Below are 20,785 nucleotides of genomic sequence, written 5' to 3'. Positions count from 1 at the left end.
GAATCTGTTCGTCTATAGACTATTCATCTCATACAGCATCTTATTTTAAGAATTTTTGAGTCAGAGATGTCTCTTTGAAGATAAGTACTACAAAGAACAAAAAGGGTCATTTCGTTCCTTTTTATTTTTTACTTTTTACAAACCTTGGGTCTAGGAGTTGTTGAATTGTAATCATAGTGAGGCTCTGTGGTCCTTTGTTTCGACATAGATTCTTTTTTTGTTTTCTAATCATTAAAATAAAATCTGGCAATAATGACAAATCTAAATAAATACCTGGTTTCTCTTTCCTGACTTGGTAGCTAAAACAGAGAAACCTGATCCTGGTTTGCTGTCCCTGTTTACATTTCTGTCTTCTTTGAAGCAGAGCAAAGCCTGAGGAGTTTACCCACTGTGGCTGCTCTCTGAAGGAATCAGAATGCAAGCTTCTTTAGAAAACATACAAATCGCCCTCAAAAACAGTGACTCTCTTCTCTGAGTCCTCAAAGGAAGGGATGCTGGTCTCTGGGATATCTTGATTCTCTAACATGGCTTAGGTTGGGAACATTTCTGTGGCTGCTGAGATAATAACGTTTTTCTAGCTTGGAAATATGGATGGTGAATAATGAACAGGAGCAAGAACTGTTTACCAAGTAAATCAGACAAGAGCCACACGAAGCTCGCTTGTTTTTATTTCAGTTTTAGAGGTGGTTAGAGCAACTATTAAGAATATTTTGGTGGAACTGGTTCTGAAACTATATTAAGAGTTTAACCACTAGCCAATCAAAAGTTGCACTGCAGTTCAAATTCACTTTTTTTTATTCTTAAAAAGAAAAATCATTTTCTGTTTTTGATGGGAGAAGTTGCTAAACTGTGTCATTACCAGGCCAGAAGCCTTTCTTAGCTTAACTTTGAAAATAATTTTATTTTCAAATAATTTAAAGCTTTTTTATGCTATGAGGTGAGAGAAAAAGAAAGAGAGAACCCACCTGCAGGCCCTGCTTATGCTGTAATCCTTCTTCCTCTATTCTCCATCTGGCTAGGATCCTGGGCATGTGTGTACATGTCTGGCTTGAAGCCATGGGTCTAAGACCTGAAACCCTGACCCTCAGTGAGCCATATAGGATCTGGTATCCTGTGCACCTGCACCTAACCTCTGTGTTCCAAAGTCAGCCCAATTTTGAAATAATTGTCTATTGACAACAGAATGGCAGAAATAGTACAGAAGTTTTCTATATACAATTCTCCCAACTTCCTGTATTGCTGACATCTTATATAACTATGGTACCAAGATCAATATTTTAGTTTACTTTTAAATAATATTCTTGACCTAAACTCAGGATGATACCTCTATTTGGACAGTCATCATATAATCTGATGTCTATTAAGGACACGTTTTGTTTTATTTTGTTTTTAGCTAACTAGAACTATTACCTGGAAAAAGAAATAGGAGCCATAACCTTAATCTTACACAACACCATAACATCCTGGTTGCCTGACGTGGTGTGGGTTGGAAACATTTCTTTGGCCTTTTCAGATGACTCTGAACACCAAGTATGGCCATACACCTACACACTGTAGGTTCCCATGGTGACATGTGGTAGACATCTACCCATTTATAAATTATGGCCAACGGATAATCTCAACATTAGCCTGTGAACCGAATCACAATTTATTCTGGTTTTTATAGCACCGCTAATAGGAACTGTCCCCAACTCTCTGTCCTTCTTTGACTCCCTGGTTAAGAGTCAGTGTTGGTCTGATTTGTGGGATAAATCTGCATTTTCCTATTCTCATTTTCCTCCCTCACTGTGACATCATACTTATAAGTGAAAGCCCTGTTGAAACTTACCTCTCCAAAGACTTCCTTGATTTCTCACTACCTTCTCTGTGCTGTGTTTGTACCCTACCCAAACAGCTATCATGGCCGATATGTTACTATCATCAGTGTAACTACTTGTTTACATGTCTGTCTTCCTCACTGAAGTTGAAAACTTTTCAAGAAATGAGCCATATGTTATTTTTCTCTGTACCCTTAAGAATTAATGCATGATGTAGAACACAGTAGGCACTCAATAAATTAAACAGGTGGTAGCTATGCTAACATTTATGCCCTAGTGTTTGTGGATAAGCTGGCTTCTTCCTTGAAATGTTAAGATTCATCTGAAACAGAGATATTGCAAGTAGAAATCCTTAAATCAATGTTTCTCCAAGTGTGATCCATGGATTGCCTGCATTAAAGGCCATTTGGGGTGTTGTTAAAAATCACTAACACAGACCTATTGCATATGAACCTCAGGGGTATACATACTGAAGCTATTCCTTTCAAGACAATGTTTGAGAACCACTTGGAGTTAAGAGTTCCATGAATGCATCTACTTAGTTATTTTACCCCTTTCCATAGAGGTTTATGGTGGGTCTAATAAATTATATAATTATAAATGAAGTGAAATAACAACTTGTCAGTAAAGGTGACCTCTAGTCAGTTTATTGTAACAGGCACTATGACTAAACTCCAACTGGGCTTCACGGATATATGCCAGGTAAGAGAAAAAAGTAAAGTAAAAGAAAACAAAGTACATAGTACATATCTCGGGAAGGAAAGGTAAATGAGTGTCTCAGGGGAGACAGACTTTTTCAGAGGCACTACATTTTTAAAACTATTTCTCACTTGGGATTTACTTGAAAGCAGTGGGTCTTAGAATAACTAGTATTATAAATAGGATTTTGGGCAAATGTCTATTTCTGTAGCAAATAAAATATAATGTAAATTCAGGTTATACACTAAAATTGTCTCTACTCTCATGTTCTAATACTATGTATGTGTATTTTTTGGGTAGTTTACCCCACATAGCCTCTTTCCAGTTTGCAATTAAAGGCATGTCTTCCTACAGGTCTCCTTAGATAAACTTCCCTACATTGCTTGTCACAATGGGACCAACCAAAGCTATAATCTCTCACACATACCAAGAATGCAGGTACAAAGCATTGCTGATTGAGGGTAGATTTATGTTCTTTGGAAACAGATGAGCAGTTGTTAATGTTGACATTCTATTTATGAAATTCGAGAAGCCTAACCAATAGTATTCTCTAGGTAGAAGTCACCCAACTCTATAACAATATAAACAGCAGACAACAATTCCAACAACAGCCCATCTTTATCAAAGCATTACATATAGACACTGCATATATGCTATCTTAGTCCATTTTAAGAACTCTATGTGCCTAGTAAGATGCCCCATTTCACAAATGTGGAAACAGACTTGCAGAGGTCAAGTAAATTACACAACCTCTCATAACTAGTAAGAGGTACAATAAGGATCAACACCAGGTCTATCTGATGCTAAAGCACATAAGCTCTCCAGAATACCAACCTACACAAACTAAATGTAAAAAGGGAAAGAATCAAAATGGGTAGTGGACCAATTCCTGGCCCATGAATCAAGCCATCCAAGCTTTTGTTTTCAACTTGTGCAAAGTAATGATTTGTCTACTCTCAATTTTCCTTGTAAAATATGAGGGATTTATTTTTTCTGGTCCCAACCTTTCTTATCTGCAAAATAAGAAATTGAAGTATGTGATTTTAAGGTCTCATTCTAGATTTAACATCTATGATTGGTCTTCTGTTAGAAACTAAGTTAGAAAAAAACTCTATTTTAATCGAAATTCAACTTTTGCAATTGAACTTTATTGCTTCTACCTCAAAGGTGTAGATGACACATAGAAATAAGAGCCTAATGGTCTTGACAAGTACTTAAGTCACCACTTCTGTTGTACAGAAGTTTTATTAGCCCTAGAACAATTATTGATAACTATTATTGGAGTGTTTGCTCTGTACCAATCATCAGTTATAAATATATTATCTAAGTTTATTCTTCTACGACTTATGAAGTAGATAGTATTATTTTCATTTTAGAGTAGGGGAATTGAGGTACAAAGAGATTAAATAACCTACTGGAAGTTACATAGGAGGTGAGTGGAAAAGCCAGGATTTTGACTCAGGATTTTTACCCCACCTTTTAGAATGCATGCAGTTTTCTCCAGAGTCTGGCACCCATATTAACAACCAGTACATTAAGTTCCCCTCACAAATTTGGCTCTATATAATAGTTCATCAATGAAATGAATGTGCTAATTAAAATCTCCAGCTCACATATTTCATATCTGAGGAAAGGAACTCCATTTTTTTTCATAGAATTTTAATAGCTTTCCATGATACCTTAGCCTGAATCAAAAGAGTTACATTTCAAAATTAAGCCCAGTGAAGGCATGACCTTCTCAATCTCTCATACACTACCTGGAACATTGTTCAATGTATCTTCAGTGGATGAACTAATACAGTAAAGAGAAAGAAATTTTCCTTTTTCATTTATGTATGCTTGAACTTTTGCATCTCATTTTGATACTTAAAAAAAGACAAGGCTTACTCCAACTAGAATATACATATTTCAGGTCATAGTAACCTTTAACTTTAAATACCAACATTATACTAAGCAATTTGTTTTAAGGCACATTTCTTCAACACTGTGATTTAAGAGAGTCTAACTGTCTTTTGACTTGAAGCATTATCCATTTACTACTACAATTATATGACTTATTTTTATTTTATTTTATTTTATTTTTTTGAGAACGTTAGTGACAACTCTTCAACTTAAAGGGCCACTTCACTACTATTCTCCCCTGACAGTCCTACAGAACCATTTAGATAAAACCACAAAAGGATATCCTCTTGAGTCAAAATCAGTTCGTCACTCTTCTTTCAGAGCATGCACTGTATTAAATCATGCAGATTTAATTTTCCCAATGATAACCCCTTGAGTTATCAGAGGTCTATAACTTTTTCTTTTGTTTGGCTTTACACTACACAATGTACTCATGACAGCAAATCAAACCTGTTAGTGGCATCGAACAAGTAGAATTGATGCCGGGAACAGGACCACTGCAACTTTTATTAAAACTGCAATCACTGAGAGCACAGCACACATTGGGGTTTTAAATACCTCGCTCTGTGGCATTTGTCATATTAAGAGCTGCAGCATAAACAAAGGAAAAAATAAATCAAATGTGGTGTAAACATTACATGATCGCTTTCACTTTGTAGATCAACAAGGACATGTGATCTCTAGGAAAGAAGGCAGCCATTAATCGAATGTTTTAAAAACAACACTGACCTTTTAGATTTATTGACATCTGCCTCTGGGACATGATCGATAACTAGATGTAGATAGATATGAATTATTATTTTCTTGGTCTTTTAGAGTTCAACTTGCTATCTTTTCTACTGCATATGTCTACAAAGAAATCTTTTTGAAAGGCTTCTGTACAGATTTGGTCAGTCCTAAGGATACGTAGAAGAGCCTGTTAGGCTATAAAGAACCTGGTCAGACAGTACACAGGCCTGTTAAATTTTTTCTCCCTACTCCCCCAAGTGTCTCTCCCATGTATTTGAGACAGGATGCTGCTTTTCAAAGCCCAATGAAAACAAGAAGTCATTTAAACTTTAGATAAGCCTACAATAACCCTAGAAGGACTCTGTGGTTCTTATTCTGCTTCTAGACCTTTCCTGGTTCTCATTTGCTGTCACAGAATGTAGTCAAGTTCATATTCATCTATCTCCAAATAAATACATTCATTTATCACTAAGTCATAGACTATAAGGGAAAAGAGAGAATTAGATACTTATAAATTTTAAATTGGTCTTTTCAATGATTAAAGAAAAGTATGACAAAGACCCATCAGGTTATAAAAACAAGAATTGGCTAAAAAGATTTCATTTCCATGGTACAGGGTTCATTACACATATTTTTCTTAAGGGTGTATGATTCTGGTCAAGAATAGGAAAGTAGGATCAGAATCTTGCACTGCAGAAATTGTCCAAGGGACCATAATAGCAACCTCTACTTAAAAACTCCAGACTTTCCATTTAAATTGGCACACTTCATTGTCCAACGCCATGCCACTGAAGATCCATCTTCCTGTCCCTTAGAAGTGCTGAGGAGAAAACTATTCAAGGTATATGAGAGAAATAATATGAATCCTTCTTTGGAATACCTAAAGGGGAATGTGGAGTGGATTGGAGAAGCAGACATGACTGTATCTCAGAAGAGAATTTCTTAGTTTTTTAAATTTATCTTTCTTTGTAATAGACGGTACATGTGTTCACCAGAGAGAGAGAGAAACAGAAAGAGAGAGGGAGAAAGCATTTGCCAATGGGGATGGCCATGCCACAATCCCTTTTCCATTTCTCCATCCTGTTAGGATTTAGGGCATTCAGATACATGCACTTGGTGTATTTTTCAATCCATCGGGGCTGAGATTATGAACCACAGTTTACCATATGTGGGATCTAGCTCTTTTAACCACTAGGCTACAGGCCAGCTCAGAAGAGAATTCTTTTTATATGGCCCAGAACAGCCACTTAGTCTCTTTTTTCAACCTAAGGAAACTAGTATAATTTTTTGAGAGAAAGAAGCTGCATAGAATCATCCTAGTGAAAATGATGCTTTCAGGGACCAAAAGATGGTGTAATGGTTATATTGCTAGACTCTCACATGGTTTACTGCAGTTAGAGTCATGGACCTGGTGACTTAATCTCATGACCAAAAAAATCTCACGCCGGGCACATGTGCATGCATGCCCTAAATCCTGAGAGGAGAACGGAGGAGAAGGGATTGTGGTATGGCCATTCCCTTTGGGAGGTGATTTCTTGCTTTCTGTTTCTCTCTCTCTCTGGCAAGTGCACACACTCTATGGCAAAAATCTCTCTTAAAAATAAACAAACAAACAAACAGAAATGATGCTTTAATTTATGTGAGGAACTAATTGAAAGAAGTGATCTGAAGGAAAAAGAACATATCTAGCTAATAGCAAGTAAAGCTTTATGAGATAAATATGGTTGCTCTATCTTCATTTTATAATTGTATATTTATTCTCATATCTGGAGACAACTGAGGAATGATTTTAGCTATAGGACAGAAGCTACAAACCAGGCATAACTGCCTGTAGCATCTGTAAGGCAAATCTCAATTTCAGAGATGCTAAAATGTACAATAAAAGGACCAGGAAATGGTGTAATGGTTATGTCACTGGACTCCCATCTAGTTGACCGCAGTTTGAGTCCCAGACCTGGGGGCTTAAAACTCACACTGGGCAAATATGTGTGCATGCCCAAAATCTTTAGAGGAGAATGGGTCAGAAGGGATTGCAGTGTGGCCATCCCCCCTAGGAGGGTGGATTTCTTGTTCTCTGTCTCTCTGTTTCTCTGGTGAGCACACACATCCTATAGCAAAATTCTCTCTCTTTCAAAAAAAAGAAGTACAATAAAGAAACAAAAATAATTTAATGGCGATTGTAAGAAAACAGTGACTCTGAGATGTACTCAGACCTAGTAAAATGTGAAAAATTAAGTATCTTAGACATGAAATGTAATAGGAAGTTTCTCTGTTGACCTTAGATGAATGAATGTCCCCTAATCTCATCCTACCATGAACTCTACCCTAAAGCCCATTGTCATAGAGGTAGCTGAGACAGAGGTTAACCTTTGCAAAGGAAGAAACTCCACAGGTATGGGATCAACAACCCTTTCCTGTATTCCACATGACTGTGCAATTTGGGATCCATAAGAGACTTCTCTGCTTAAATCAAATCAGTATTGCCTATATAATTCTCACCTAGGAGCACTTCATTTTTATGGAACTACCTTTGCATTGGTTTTCACTTTATACTCTAAGTTAGTAATACCCAACAAGGTGTGGAAAATGTTCACTGAGAAATCAGAACCCAAAAGGAATTTTTGTAATGGATCCTCCAAACCACTGTAGAAGCATAAGTTCCAAGTGTCTGAGCATGAGTAAGAAAGAAGAGTGAATAGGTCCTTCAGCAGCCCTCCTTCTCTGAGCCCCTCATTTATTCCAGCAGGTAGCTCCATCCATTTTGCCTTGCAGACCTCAAGCTTACTGTATCTATAGATTGATGTTTCCCTTAAGGAGATGATGTGTTTCATGTTTGGTTCATCAGGACCCCTACTTCCAGCCTTCTTCAGCCAATAGCCAAGTGTTGTGAATACCTAATTAGCATAAGGAGCAATTGCTTATGACAATACCTTTTCCATTCCTGAATTTGTCCTAGAGAAGAATAAAGCAACTGAATTTCAAAAGTAACACGTCAAGCCAATGAATAGAAAGGCTCACGTCACTTTATCCAAAATAGTAGAGCTATTCGGAAGAAATATATTCTCCAAAGTATAAATACGTGTATTAGTTCTTCCTCATTAAAGGCCTAATAATGGTTTAAAAATATAGAGCTATATTAAGTATAAATTGAAAGTTAGCCTTCCATGTCATTTTTATATGCAGCAAAGATTGTTAATGAGCTTCATATACATATACATAGTATACATGTTTGCATAATACACACATATGTATACATGATATATATAATACATAACATATACTGTTCTATAACTTATTTTTTTTACTTATAAACATATAACATTGGTAATAAATTAATATTTATAAAGAACAGTACCTAGAACAGTAGGTACTTAGAACAGTACCTTGTACATGGTAAGTACTATACCAGCACATAGTGAATAAACAATGTAAATCATAAACATGGAAAATAATTATATAGTATTCACTGTGTGCCTGTAGTAACTATTTATAATCTAAGAGCCAGGTGCTGCTTTTATTGCTATTTTAGAGAGGAAACTGAGGCTCAGAGATGGAAAACAGACCTAAGTCACATTCATAATGGATAGTTTAAGAAATTAATATCTATAGATCCATCTTATTCTTTTATAATGGCCATATTTAACCAACCTCCTATTAATAAAATTTTGAGTTCTTTTTCATTTTTTACCACCATTAACAACACAGTTGTAAATAAACTTGAATATATACTTGTGTAAATGTTCTTTTAGATATATTATCCCAAGTTAAATTCGTTTTCTTTTTACTGCCAGAGAGAAAGCACCTTTAAATGGGGTGTAGTCATGCTGCAACCTCATCTCAATTTCTCCATCCTGTCAGGTTTGGAGAATAAGCTGAAGACGTTTTACAAGCTGTCAGGGCCAGGATTTGAACCACAGTCAACCATGTGAGAACTGGCTCTCTTAACTATAGGCCATATTACTGGCCCCAGAAGTTTAACTATTGAGACAAGCCTAGGCATATTTTAAAGTTTTATTTGCTCTTAGGCTAGCCCCATGACCTGGTGGTTGAGGGAGCTGGGTTCCATGTGGACAACTGTGCAGTTGTGAATCCTGGCCCCGGTGGCTTGAAAAATATGCCAGATGCATGTATGTAAATACTCCAAACCTCAAAAGGATGAAGAGGTGGAGAAGAAAAGATTGGGCTATGACCATGCCCCACTGGGGAGTGCACTCTTCCTCTCCCCTTCTCTCCTTCTGGCAAGTGCATGTGTCTTCCTGCAAACTTAAACTGCCACCTGGCTATGACAAATTATGACAGTAGATAACAATGACGGTTTCCCCACGCTCCATTGTTATTCTGTTAATAACTTCTGTCCCTTGAAAGTAATTTCAGTATTTTAACACTATCTTTTTGGCTTTGATGTTTCAGTTATGCATTTTCTCAGTTGTTAAATTTTTGGTTCAGAGCTAATTTTTATGTCAGTTTCTCCAGCTGGGGATTCCCAAACTGTGCTGGGAGTATTAATTCAATATCAAATCTAGGTAAGATGTAGTCTTGAGTATTGCATATTTATTTATAAAAATATTCTTCTTTTTTTCTTTTTTTACCTTCATAACAACTAGAATTCAGATAAAAACAGATAAGCCTTGTGTTGTCTTTTTGGAACCACAGATGGACGTTTTCTGGCCCGTTTTTCCACTTCTATGGTTCTTAACTTCATACAAGGGTCTTAACGCTAAGCTCCGCTTCTCACAGGCCTAAATTGAACTGGTGTCTCCTGCCCCTTTAAGAATTTTAAAACCAGTCTCCTGGGTTAGGGAGATGGGCACCTCTCCCATTATCTCCAACAATGGGGAGATTAGCTCAGAAGCTTACTCTGTTCTTTTAGTTCTTAATCATTTTTGGCTTCTGGAGATTTACATTTTATTCATCTGAGTTAAACAACCAACCCAGCATTTCTGGATATTTGTAGCAGCCAGATTTTCATATTATCTTGACTGTCATATTGCTGGAGCTATGGAGTTTTAACTTAGTTCGGATCTTAGGCTATCTGCTGTTTAGATCTTGCATCTGAGGTGTACTTGGCACATAGAGATCCCATGATTCATCACTTTAATCTCTCTCTTGCAACAGTTTCAAATCCCTGTTTTCCTTCCTGGCAGAACTCCAACATTTCTATCTTGTCTTTGAATTTAGTTTTCTGCTTCGTCTGAAGGTTTACCTGTGCAGAGGGGCAACAGAAGGCTTGGCAGAGTGGGGGCTTCAGCCCTGAAGACTGATACTGCTCTATATTCATGGTCCCGTTCTCTTAAAACCTTGGTGTTGCTCCACAATCCTGGTTTCCTTGCGAGTCATCTCTCCCATCTCACAGCTATTTAAAAACCTTTCCCTTTTCCTCACGCCCATCCTCTTCCCTGTATACTTTAAGAAAAGTAGTTTCAAAACATTAAGGTAACTTCATTTTCTGCTTCCTAGAGGAAATAGGAACTATGAGGCCAGGACTTATTCAAATCTATTCATCACAATTACGAACTGACTTATACTAGAAAATGCCAATTTTCTTCTTCTTTCCTATGATGAAGAAGGAAGTTCTTTCTTTCTGTGTAAGGAGAGTGGCCATATAGTTTATCATAGAAGCCTGGATACTTCTAAAAGGAAAAGAGGGACGCTATTAATAATTATTCCAGGACAACAGGTGTAAACCAGAACTGTCCTGGGAAAACCGGGACATGTGGTCACCGTCTGTAGAAAGCTTATCGTTCCTCTTGGCCCTCCAATACATCCTTCGTGCATTCTAAAGCACCACAGTCCCTTGAATATTTCCCTTTTCTCCTGTATTTTAGAATTTCCCTGCTCTCTGGGCTCTTTCTCATTATTATTTTAACTTCTAAAAAGGAAAAATCTTACCAAAAAAAAAAAAATTAAAAGCCATATATACCTTTTATGACACCTCCCTGTTCTCTGTTGAAATTATTGAAAATCTTTCTATTCACCCTCTCCAGTTTTTTCCACTATTCTCTCCTTCATTTACAGAATTCTGGCTTCCTCCCTCATGCCCATTCTGACACTACTCTTCATGATATCACACAGTCCTGTCTTGCCCTTTAATAGACAAGTGTTCAGCGTTACTCAGTGGTTAGACCGTGCTGTCCATGTGTCCTTGTAGAAGCTGGCTATCCTCTCTGCTCCTCAGTTTCCTAAAATGGCACAATAATAGGTTCTTCCTCACAGGCTGTTAGTGAGGGTAACCGAGACAATCCATGTAAAGCATTTAACGTCAATGGCATACTTAAGCATGTTAGTCATCCTATTGCTTATCCTTTGAGGACATCCATGCTGTGCCGTGGTTGAGTTAGAAGGTTCCATCAGTAGTTCCATCTATCACTGTTTGGACCTTTTAAGACATGACAGAAGAGTAGAACATCTCACATTGCCATTGCAGAGACCCAGCAGCGTGACTGTGGCCGTCTAGAGAGGGAGCTTTACTACCATGTGATGGAGTGTTTTTTTCACATTTGTTATGGCAGCTAAGGTTTGGTCAGCACAGTGTACCCAGTCCATGGCCTGGCATTTTTAGGCTCATTATATTTCAACAATGGCAAAGCCCTACCCTTTTATTTTGGTATATCCATCTGTAACAAGTGCAGCCTAGTATCAAATGGCACTATGGGGTCCTGATTCTGTTTAGCCATTGTGTAACCAATTTGCAGGATGACTGTGTGATACATAGATTTGCTCATCTATCCCAACTGATCATGGCCTACCTTCATCTTCAGCCCTCATCTCTGCCAAGCTTGTAGGAACTTTGGGGGGTTCTTCCAGTCATTTCTTAGATGCTTTTAAAGCCTATTCTAAGTTGTAGGTTGAGTGGGTCCTTTGTTTAAATAGATCATACCTGAATTACATTTTGTGGAAATGTCTCAACTGTTTCTTCAGGTAGAACTCAACCTTTCAGAACTTCCAGAGCCCAAACAGATTTTCTTAAATTTGTACATCCTAATAGTAATAATAATTATAGCAGATGCCATTATATAATTCTTATAGCCAGTATTTATTGAGTATGTGTAAAGGACCAGACACTCTGCTCAACACTATCAACATCTTACTTCATCTTACTGTGTACCAACAACTATGCTAAGCATGTCACATTGTTTACTAATTTAGTAGGGACAAGAATGGGGTAAAAATAGACATGTGTGCTAAAATGATCATCTCACCTACTTCTTAGAATAATTTAAATGACATTATGCATTTTCACTACTAGTAAGTTTAATAAGATCTCTAGCATGTTTTAATCTAAAGCAATGAATATGACCATCTAAATGTTAGGAAGAAAGAAGGCAGGATTCAGTTTTACTGATAGGCATGATATGAAATTAAATGGCAAAGCAAGAACAAGCTGTGGAACTGAACTTCAACTAGTTGAGATTGCTGATCATTTTCTCAAAGCCAAAGCTACAGCAATTTGTTTTAAGTCTATGGAGATAGCAACCTAAATAATCAGTATTATTTATTCTAATACAGAGGGCTTAGATTTAATATCTTAAAGAGAAAAAATATTTACTGTATTTTACCGAAATGAATAGCATTAATTCTGCATCATCCCACAGATAGTTCAAGTAAGCACTGATTCTAGGAAGATCTTCAGTGTGTAAATGTGTATCTGAGTGTTTTCCTGTTTATTTAGCTTTCACTGAATAAGTAACATCAACTGGTTGTTGCACACTGAGCTTTAAATGATTTAGAAGATATTAAATTATAGCAATGATGCTAAAAATATCTTTTTATATTCCAACAGCCATCATTGCTACCAACCTCATTTTTTTCATGAGGAGCTAATGAAAATTTTATGAGCAACTGATGCAATGACATAATAAAAATGTTACCTCAATTAGAGATAAGTATGGAAACAAGGTTATTAAAGCTGTGAAAAGAGGGTCCTTTTAGGAAATAAAATAATCTTAAAGAAGCTAATAGAAAAACTGTAAGAATGAGAAGGAAAAAAATGCAGGAAAGGAAAGTTTGGGCCTAAGGAGAGTAGGATGGAATCAAAGGAAAATGCAGGAACACTTGAAGCCTCTCCTGATGGAATGTTGATTGTGCCAATATGAGATAGTCCAATACTTTATCAACTAGATGAGAGAAAAATAGGAAAATAGATAATAATTCTTTTTTATTAGATATTTTTGCTATAAGGTGCATGTCCTCGCTAGAGAGACAGAGAAACAGAAAGCAAAAAATCACCCCAATGGCCCCACTGCAATCTCTTTTCCTCCATTCTCCTCTTGGGATTTGGGGCACTCACACACACACTTCTGGCATGAATTTTAAGCTGCCAAATCTGGGACTCGAACAATGGTCAACTACGTGGGAGTCCAGTGATGTAGCTGTTACGCTATCTGCTGGTTCTGGTAATAATTCTTATAGCCAGTATTTACTGAGTATGTATAAAGGACCAGACACTCTTCTCAACACTATCAACATCTTACTTCATTACATACAACAAATCCCACTTTACAGATGAGAAAACTGGGAGCCATTGTTACTTCTATGGGTTAGAACAGGAAGGGCTGAGAAAGACTTTATGCCTTGTTTGCTCACTTAGTTCAAGTGTTCTGGTGATTCCTATTTTTAAAGTGTGATGCAATTTTACATTAAGGAGGATCTGATCAACAAGTGACTAGAATACCTAGACCTGTTTGGATTCTGATTTCTCAGTGAAGGCCTGTCACACCAAGCTGTTGAATTAATTGATTTTAGGAAACCATTTTTTAAGAATAAAAAATATTTTGACCACATAAAACTAGGATGGTTTTTGGTTATACATGTTGAGTCAGTATTTTACTTTTCTCAACCTATGTGACTGAAAATCTGAAAAAAAAATAGTTTCCCCTTTTAATATATTTTAAAAAAACATATCTCTTTTAAAAAGATAAAATAAGTGTCTCCAAATCTACAGACAAAGGAGAATTGTCCAGGTCAGGTAGATGTTCTAAAATAGTGTCTTATTATCTTAGTATAATAGCAAATTTAGACTGTTTGGTCAAAATGACCAGTGACTATGGGCAATAAATGGTATATTACCTTTTACATTAGTAAATTTTTTTTTCTTCCTGTAACTTTTCTGTTTTCATAGTCTTGACCTTATGGTTAATATCTGGAACAGTTGAGGGGCATGGGCTACCTACAACCCTTCTTTCTCAAATTTGACCATAGCCTTCACAATAAAACATGAGGTCCTCTAATTTCTTAAAGATCCTTACCCTCAACTTCCAGCTTCACCAGTTTGGAATACGCTGTCCCAAGGCTGTTTTTTGCCACACACCGGTACTGTCCCGCATCTTCCTTTTGCACATTATGGATTCTTAGACTCCCAGATTCAAGAACTGCAATGCGGGAATTTTCCTACCAGAGATAGGAACATGAATTAGAAAACATCTATGGCTCAATCAAGGACACATATATCCTATTTTATCAAGTCATTACCATCATCACTATTATCATCAAAAATATCATCTTCATCTTTATTGAACATTTATTACATATACCATACAATATTAAATAAGAGAGTATAAGATTACCTAAATTAACCTTCACAAAGATTCCATGAGGTATAGTTTGTTTTTATATTCTTTCACTACATGAGGACATGAGACTTACTTTAACTTTCTAAATGGCACAGTCAAGTCTGATTAAAAATGTTGCTTTTAACTACCACATTTACTACACACCCTATAGGGTATGTTCAGGAGAATATATGTCCTTTGAAAAATGGACGATTCTACCAATAATGTAAAAAATACACTTTGGTGTGAATTTTAAGCTGCTAAGTCTGGGGCTCGAACAGCGCTCAATTACATGGGAGTCCAGCAATGTAACCAATATGCCATTTGCTGGCCCTACCTCCTTTTCCATTCCTAACATTACTGGTCCTCATCTCTTTCCTTTCCTAGGCAGTCCCAAATAGAATCTCCTTACAATATGCGTAGATGGAAACTGAAACATTTGTTTAGTTAAAATAGATATGGGAAAAAAATTTATGCTAGGAGCTGGTGAGCAGGTAACTGAGTGTTCAAAGGATGATTACATTTTAAAATATGTTTTAGACAGATGTTTTAATATAATCATCACTTACCCTGAGAGCACTGTCCCCCTTGATCCAAGAGACTGAAGGTTTGGGATTGCCCATTGTAGTGCACGGTAGAACTGCTTTTAATCCCTCTATTATTTTCACATTTATGGGAGGACGAGTTATTTTAGGTTCTAAAAACAAATAAAAATCCCAAATTAAATATAGAATATGGCTGTAGACTGAGTTTCTAATTTACTTTTTAATTCTAAATATTAAGAATCAGTTAAATATGCTTCATTACAAAATTTACCAAATGCTAAGACAGATTTCTTGGTAGATATCAAACAGAAATCAGTTTTAAAATTTGGATTTTCTCTTTTTTGAAAACACTTTTTGCCAGAAGGCATGTGCTCTCACCATGTAGAGAATGAGAAGGAAAGTGAGAAAGCACACCCTCATGGGGAATGGTCTCTTCTCTTTCATATCTCCCTCCTTGGGACCAGCAGATGGCGAAATGGCTATGTTGCTGGACTCTCATACAGTCGACCATGGTTCAAGTCCCGGACCTGGTGGCTTAAGCTCATGCTGGGCACATGTGCGTGCATGCCCAAGCTCCTGAGAGGAGAATGGAGGAGAAGGGATTGTGGCATGGCCATCTTTCCTGGGGTTGGGGGGGGGTGATTTCTCACCTTTTGTTTCTATGTCTCTCTCTGTCTTTCTGGTGAATGCACATACCCTATAGCAAAAACAAACAAAAAACCAACAAAAAACACACCTCTTCATATCTCCCTCCTTTCTGGATTTTAGGCATGCATGCACATACACCCAGTGTGGTTTTCAAGCTTCTGGGTCTGGGACTCAAACCATGCAGTCAGCCAGGTCAGATCCAGTCACTTAACCATCATGCCATTGGCTGACCCAGGTTTTCTTTATTTTATTAAAACTTACTTGCGGGACCAGCAGGTGGCATGGTGGTTAAGGTGCTGGACACTCCCACATGGCTGACTGTGTTTCAAATACCGGACCTGGTGGCTTGCTTTCTCACTTTCCCTTTCTCTCTCTGTTTGTATCTCTCTCTGGTCAAATTAAAATAAATGAATAAATAAAATTAAATAATTATTAAAAAAAACTTACTTGCAAAATACAAACTAATGAAACACATCAGGTGTGTGAAATAACCATAGCATTGTTCATTTTAGAGGATAGTTAAGGGGGACCAGCAGATGGTGTAATGGTTACGTTGCTGGGCTCCCACATAGTTGACCACAGTTTGAGTCCCAGACCTGGTGGCTCAAAACTCACACCAGGCACATGTGTGTGCATGCCCAAGATCCCAAGAGGAGTATGAAGGACTGAGGATTGCAGCATGGCTATCCCCCCTGAGAGGTTATTTCTTGGTTTCTGTCTCTCTGGTGAGCACACACACCCTATAGAAAAAATTCTCTCTAATAAATAAGTAAATAAATAAGTAAAAGATAGTTAAGGGGCCAGCAGATGGTGTAATGGTTATGTAACTAGACTCCCACAGGGCTGCCACCATTCAAGTCCTAGACCCGTTCTAGACCCGTCTGTGTAAAACTCATGCTAAGATCATGTGTGTGTCTTTGTGCACAAAATTTCAAGAGAATGGAGGAAAATGTATTACGATGTGGCCATCCCCCCAGGGATAATTTCTCACTTTCCATCTCTCTGCTTCTCTCTATCTCTCTAGCAAAAATCTCTATTTAAAAATAAATAGATAAATAAGATAGTTATTAAGGGACCAGCAGGTGGCATAGTGGTTAAAGCACTTAAACATGTATGTTTAAATTCACCTAAAACTGAGAAGGAGAAATAAAAGTAAACACCTCACATGGCTGATCATGTTTCAAGTCCCGAAACAGATGACTTAAAAAATCACACTGGGCACATGCCCAAAATCCTAACAGGAGAATGGAGGAGAAGGGATTGCAGCATGATCAGTTCCCTGGGGGGGGATGATTTTTCACTTTCCCTCTCTCTGTCTCTCTTCAGTGAGCACATGTGACCTATGCAAAAGCAATAATAATAATAATAATAATGTAAAAAAGTTAATAAAAAGTTAACATAGCTGTCACCATAACAATTAAACATTATTTCACATTGATAAGCATGAAGACACTTGAAGGGAAATTTTGATTTAAGTATATATTTATATAGCTTTGAATTATTATCCTCTTTTTTTTGTTTCCATCTAATTTGACTATTAAATTGATGTTTAATATTGAGACAAATTTATCCTCTAAAAAGTAAATCGGGGAACCAGCAGATGCCATGGTGGTTAGGGTACAGAACTCCCAAACGGCCAACTACGGTTCAAGGCCTGGACCCTGTAGCTTGAGTCTGTGTATGTGCGTGCCCAAGATCCCAAGAGGAGAATGGAAAAGGGATTGCAGCAAGGTCATCTCCCCTTGGTGGGGCGGGGTTGATTTCTCACTTTCACTCTCTCTGTCTCTCTTGTCTCTCTCAAGTGCACAGTGCCCCATGACAAAGCCTAAGAAAAAAAAAATAAGCAAAATGTCATTGGATCAGTAATCAGAAGAAATAAAAATAATTTTTTTGAAGGGAACAAAAAGCAGAGGAAAAACTAAAAAAACTTTAAAAAATGAATTAGTAATATCCTTAGAGAAACTTGAGTGAATATTGCATTTTATAAGTGAAGTTTGCTATGAATAAAAGAACAATCAGAGAAAAAAGAATTCTTAGAAATTAAAAATAATTAGATCAAAATACTCAGAATAACCAAATGGTCATACCAAAGACCATATTTGTGATTTAAAAAGGAAAGTTAAATCACCAAGAGAGTAGAATATTAAGAGTTGCTAGAAATATGAGTAAAAAACGTGGGGTCATAAAAATTGAAAAAGGAAATCTAATATTTGTTAATTAAGAGTTTGAGATTGGTACCAGCAGGTGGCATAGTAACTAAGGTGCTGGACATTCCCACATGGCCAACCAGGTTCAAGTCCCAGACCTGTTGGGTTTCTTTCTCACTTTCCCTCTCTCTCTTTATCTCTCTCTCTCTGGTCAAATTAAAATAAATGAATGAATAAATAAATTTAAAAAAAGAACAAAAGAGTTTGAGATTGAGAGAACAGAAAGAATAAAGAGAAAGGGAAATAATAGAAGAAAAAAAACACCTCACTTTTACTTTGATCTTCAGATTTTAAAAAACTACCTAAAACTGAATAGAAATAATAAAAGTAAAGACCTAACACATTCTCATTAGTTTTTGAAATTTATGAGGTCTGGAAATATATTTTAAAGTCCTAGAATGTTTTTAAAGAATTATTTATTTAATTTTATTTATTGTTATTATTTTTTTTTTAATTTGACCAGAGAGAGAGAGAGAGAGAGTAAGCCACCAGGTCTAGGACTCAAACTGTGGTTGGTCATGTGGGAGTCCAGCACCTTAAACACCAAACCACCTTTCTTAATTTTTAAGAAAGATAAACATCAGATTTACTTGCCAAAAAAATGACAAAAACAAAACTTCTCATAAGAAACACAAGATATAATAAAGTAATGAATAATTGTCTGTTAAAAGCTAAGGGCCAAGACTTTGTAATCTCTGATTCTACACACTGCAAAATTATAATTCCAGAGTGAGGGAAAAGTAAAACTTTCAGTCATGCAAAAAATTCAGAAAAATACCTTACACACTCATTCTCTCAAAAGTGTACCTAATGATTTCCTCCAGCCAAACAACAAAAATTAAGAAATAGTGATGAAAACCAACAAATAAAAAAATCTGACAAGTAAAGGTCACAGGCCTTTATTTCACTAATTCATATGGTGCCGATATATGTGTCTATGTGATTTTTCCTGTCAATAATGTGGTGGCAGACAAAAGTATATATTACCATAAGAAGGTGATATTGTTCCAAGGTTGATAGTGTGGAAGTGTTGGTAATTGGTACTTACGGCATAGGAAGGAATGAGATTGAGGATGCTGGTAAGGGTGTGGTGATACACCACCAGGTAGGAGAGAAATAAGTAAAACTGACTGGGAAAGTCAGTGGAAAACAAAACAGCGAAATCATGGTAGAATAGAGATCAGTCAAGAGCAGGAGAAAGTGATTATGTTGGTGACGGTGTGTGCTGGGAGTAAGAGAATGAGACTTGATGTTCTTAGCTGGGAGACAGTGGAGGTCTGTGCCTTGTACTTGTAGATAAGTCATAAGAATGGGAAACTGTTTTCCTCATTGAATAAAGCTGAACACAGGAGTGGACATAGAGAGTGACATATTAGAACTTAAGATTTTATTTTATGATTTCTTATTTACATTAAACCATTAAACATCTCTCTCTCCCTTTTTAAGTTTCTGCTGTAGGGCACTTACACTCATCAGAGAGAGAGAGAGAGAGAAAGTGAGAAACCACCCCCCCCGGGGGGGGGATGACCATGTCATATTCCCTTTTCTTCCACTTTACTCTCAGGGTTTTGGGCTCACATGAACACTCATCCAGAGTGATTTTCAAGTTGCTGGGTATGGGACTCAAAACACAGAGTCAGCTATGTGGGATCCAGACTTAACTTCCATGCCACCTGCTAACCCAGTACACAATTTGGCTTTTCAAAGTGTAAATGTAGTATATGATCATCAAATCAAGGATCTTAAGCTTTTATTTATTTATTTAAAGATTTATTTATTTATCTTTATTTGTTATTATTAATTTTAAATATGACCAGAAAGAAACAGAGAAAGGGAAAGTGAGAAAGCAAGCCACCAGGTCTAGAACTCAAACCACAGTCAACCATACAGGAGTCCAGAACCTTAACCACCACACTACCTGCTAGCCCCAGGATCTTAATTAAATGCACATCATTTTTAGGGTATGAGAAGGCCAAGTGCGGGTCATTGATTATGTAGGCTGATAAAGTGTTAAGACAAATGTTATGGATTTAAGTAAGTCAAGACACTGTGAGGATTACATGGCTAGTGGTTCTACTTCTCGGTTAAATCCCTTAGGATGTTGGCAAGAGTAGAGGTGGACAAAAAGATCAGGAGTCTAGATTCAAAGTATTTAATAAATATGGAATAGTGGCTGGAAGTGAATATGTGATGTGACAAATAGAGAACAGAATGGCAAGAATGACATAATAAACCCTTGAGAGAGGAAAGCATCTACGCAATGGAATACAAAATATAATGGCTTGCAAGCAGCAATTAGGGCTAGGAGATAGCACTCAGTTCCTGCCAGCCTTGCAGACTTGAGCTGGGGAAAACTTAACAGTCTCCATTGAGGCAGAAAGTCACTCAGCCAGAAGTCAAGTTTGAAATAAGACAATGGGGCAGAAGTATCTGTGCAGGTGCTTGAGATAAAGGTGGTGTTTGATGGTAAAGGAACTATGTTTCAAGATACAGGGCCAAAGTTTTAGAGGCAGTTTTAGAGGAAGATTCCCTACTGAAAGAGATCATGGTGGAGAATAGAGAGCTGTGAAAACGCAAGAAAATGGGAGAGGATAGAGAAATAAGAGGTTTGCCTTAGGGTGGTGGTTGATAGCAGGAACAAGAAGTCTAAAATGAACCAGCTTCTAGGTTGTGCTTTGAATTTGAAAATG

At 37.0% G+C, this 20,785-nt stretch overlaps 1 protein-coding gene across 6 annotated transcripts in view; it reads right to left on the bottom strand.

The window, feature by feature from the left end:
• Positions 1-20,785, bottom strand: part of MUSK (muscle associated receptor tyrosine kinase) — a 118,813-nt gene that overhangs the window by 86,659 nt on the left and 11,369 nt on the right. For all 6 annotated transcript variants that reach the window (XM_006142720.2, XM_006142718.2, XM_006142722.2 and 3 more), the window contains exons 4-5: positions 15,265-15,392; positions 14,393-14,534 (exon numbers count right to left, since the gene is read on the bottom strand). In XM_006142720.2, coding sequence (XP_006142782.1) covers positions 14,393-14,534; positions 15,265-15,392 — 270 coding nt within the window. The remainder of the gene's footprint in view (positions 1-14,392; positions 14,535-15,264; positions 15,393-20,785) is intronic.

The sequence above is a fragment of the Tupaia chinensis genome, unplaced genomic scaffold (genome assembly GCF_000334495.1).
Source record: "Tupaia chinensis unplaced genomic scaffold, TupChi_1.0 Scaffold000081_1, whole genome shotgun sequence".
NCBI lineage: Eukaryota > Metazoa > Chordata > Mammalia > Scandentia > Tupaiidae > Tupaia > Tupaia belangeri.
The sequence above is the reverse complement of the archived record's forward strand: the minus strand, read 5'-3'. Positions and strand labels throughout refer to the sequence as shown.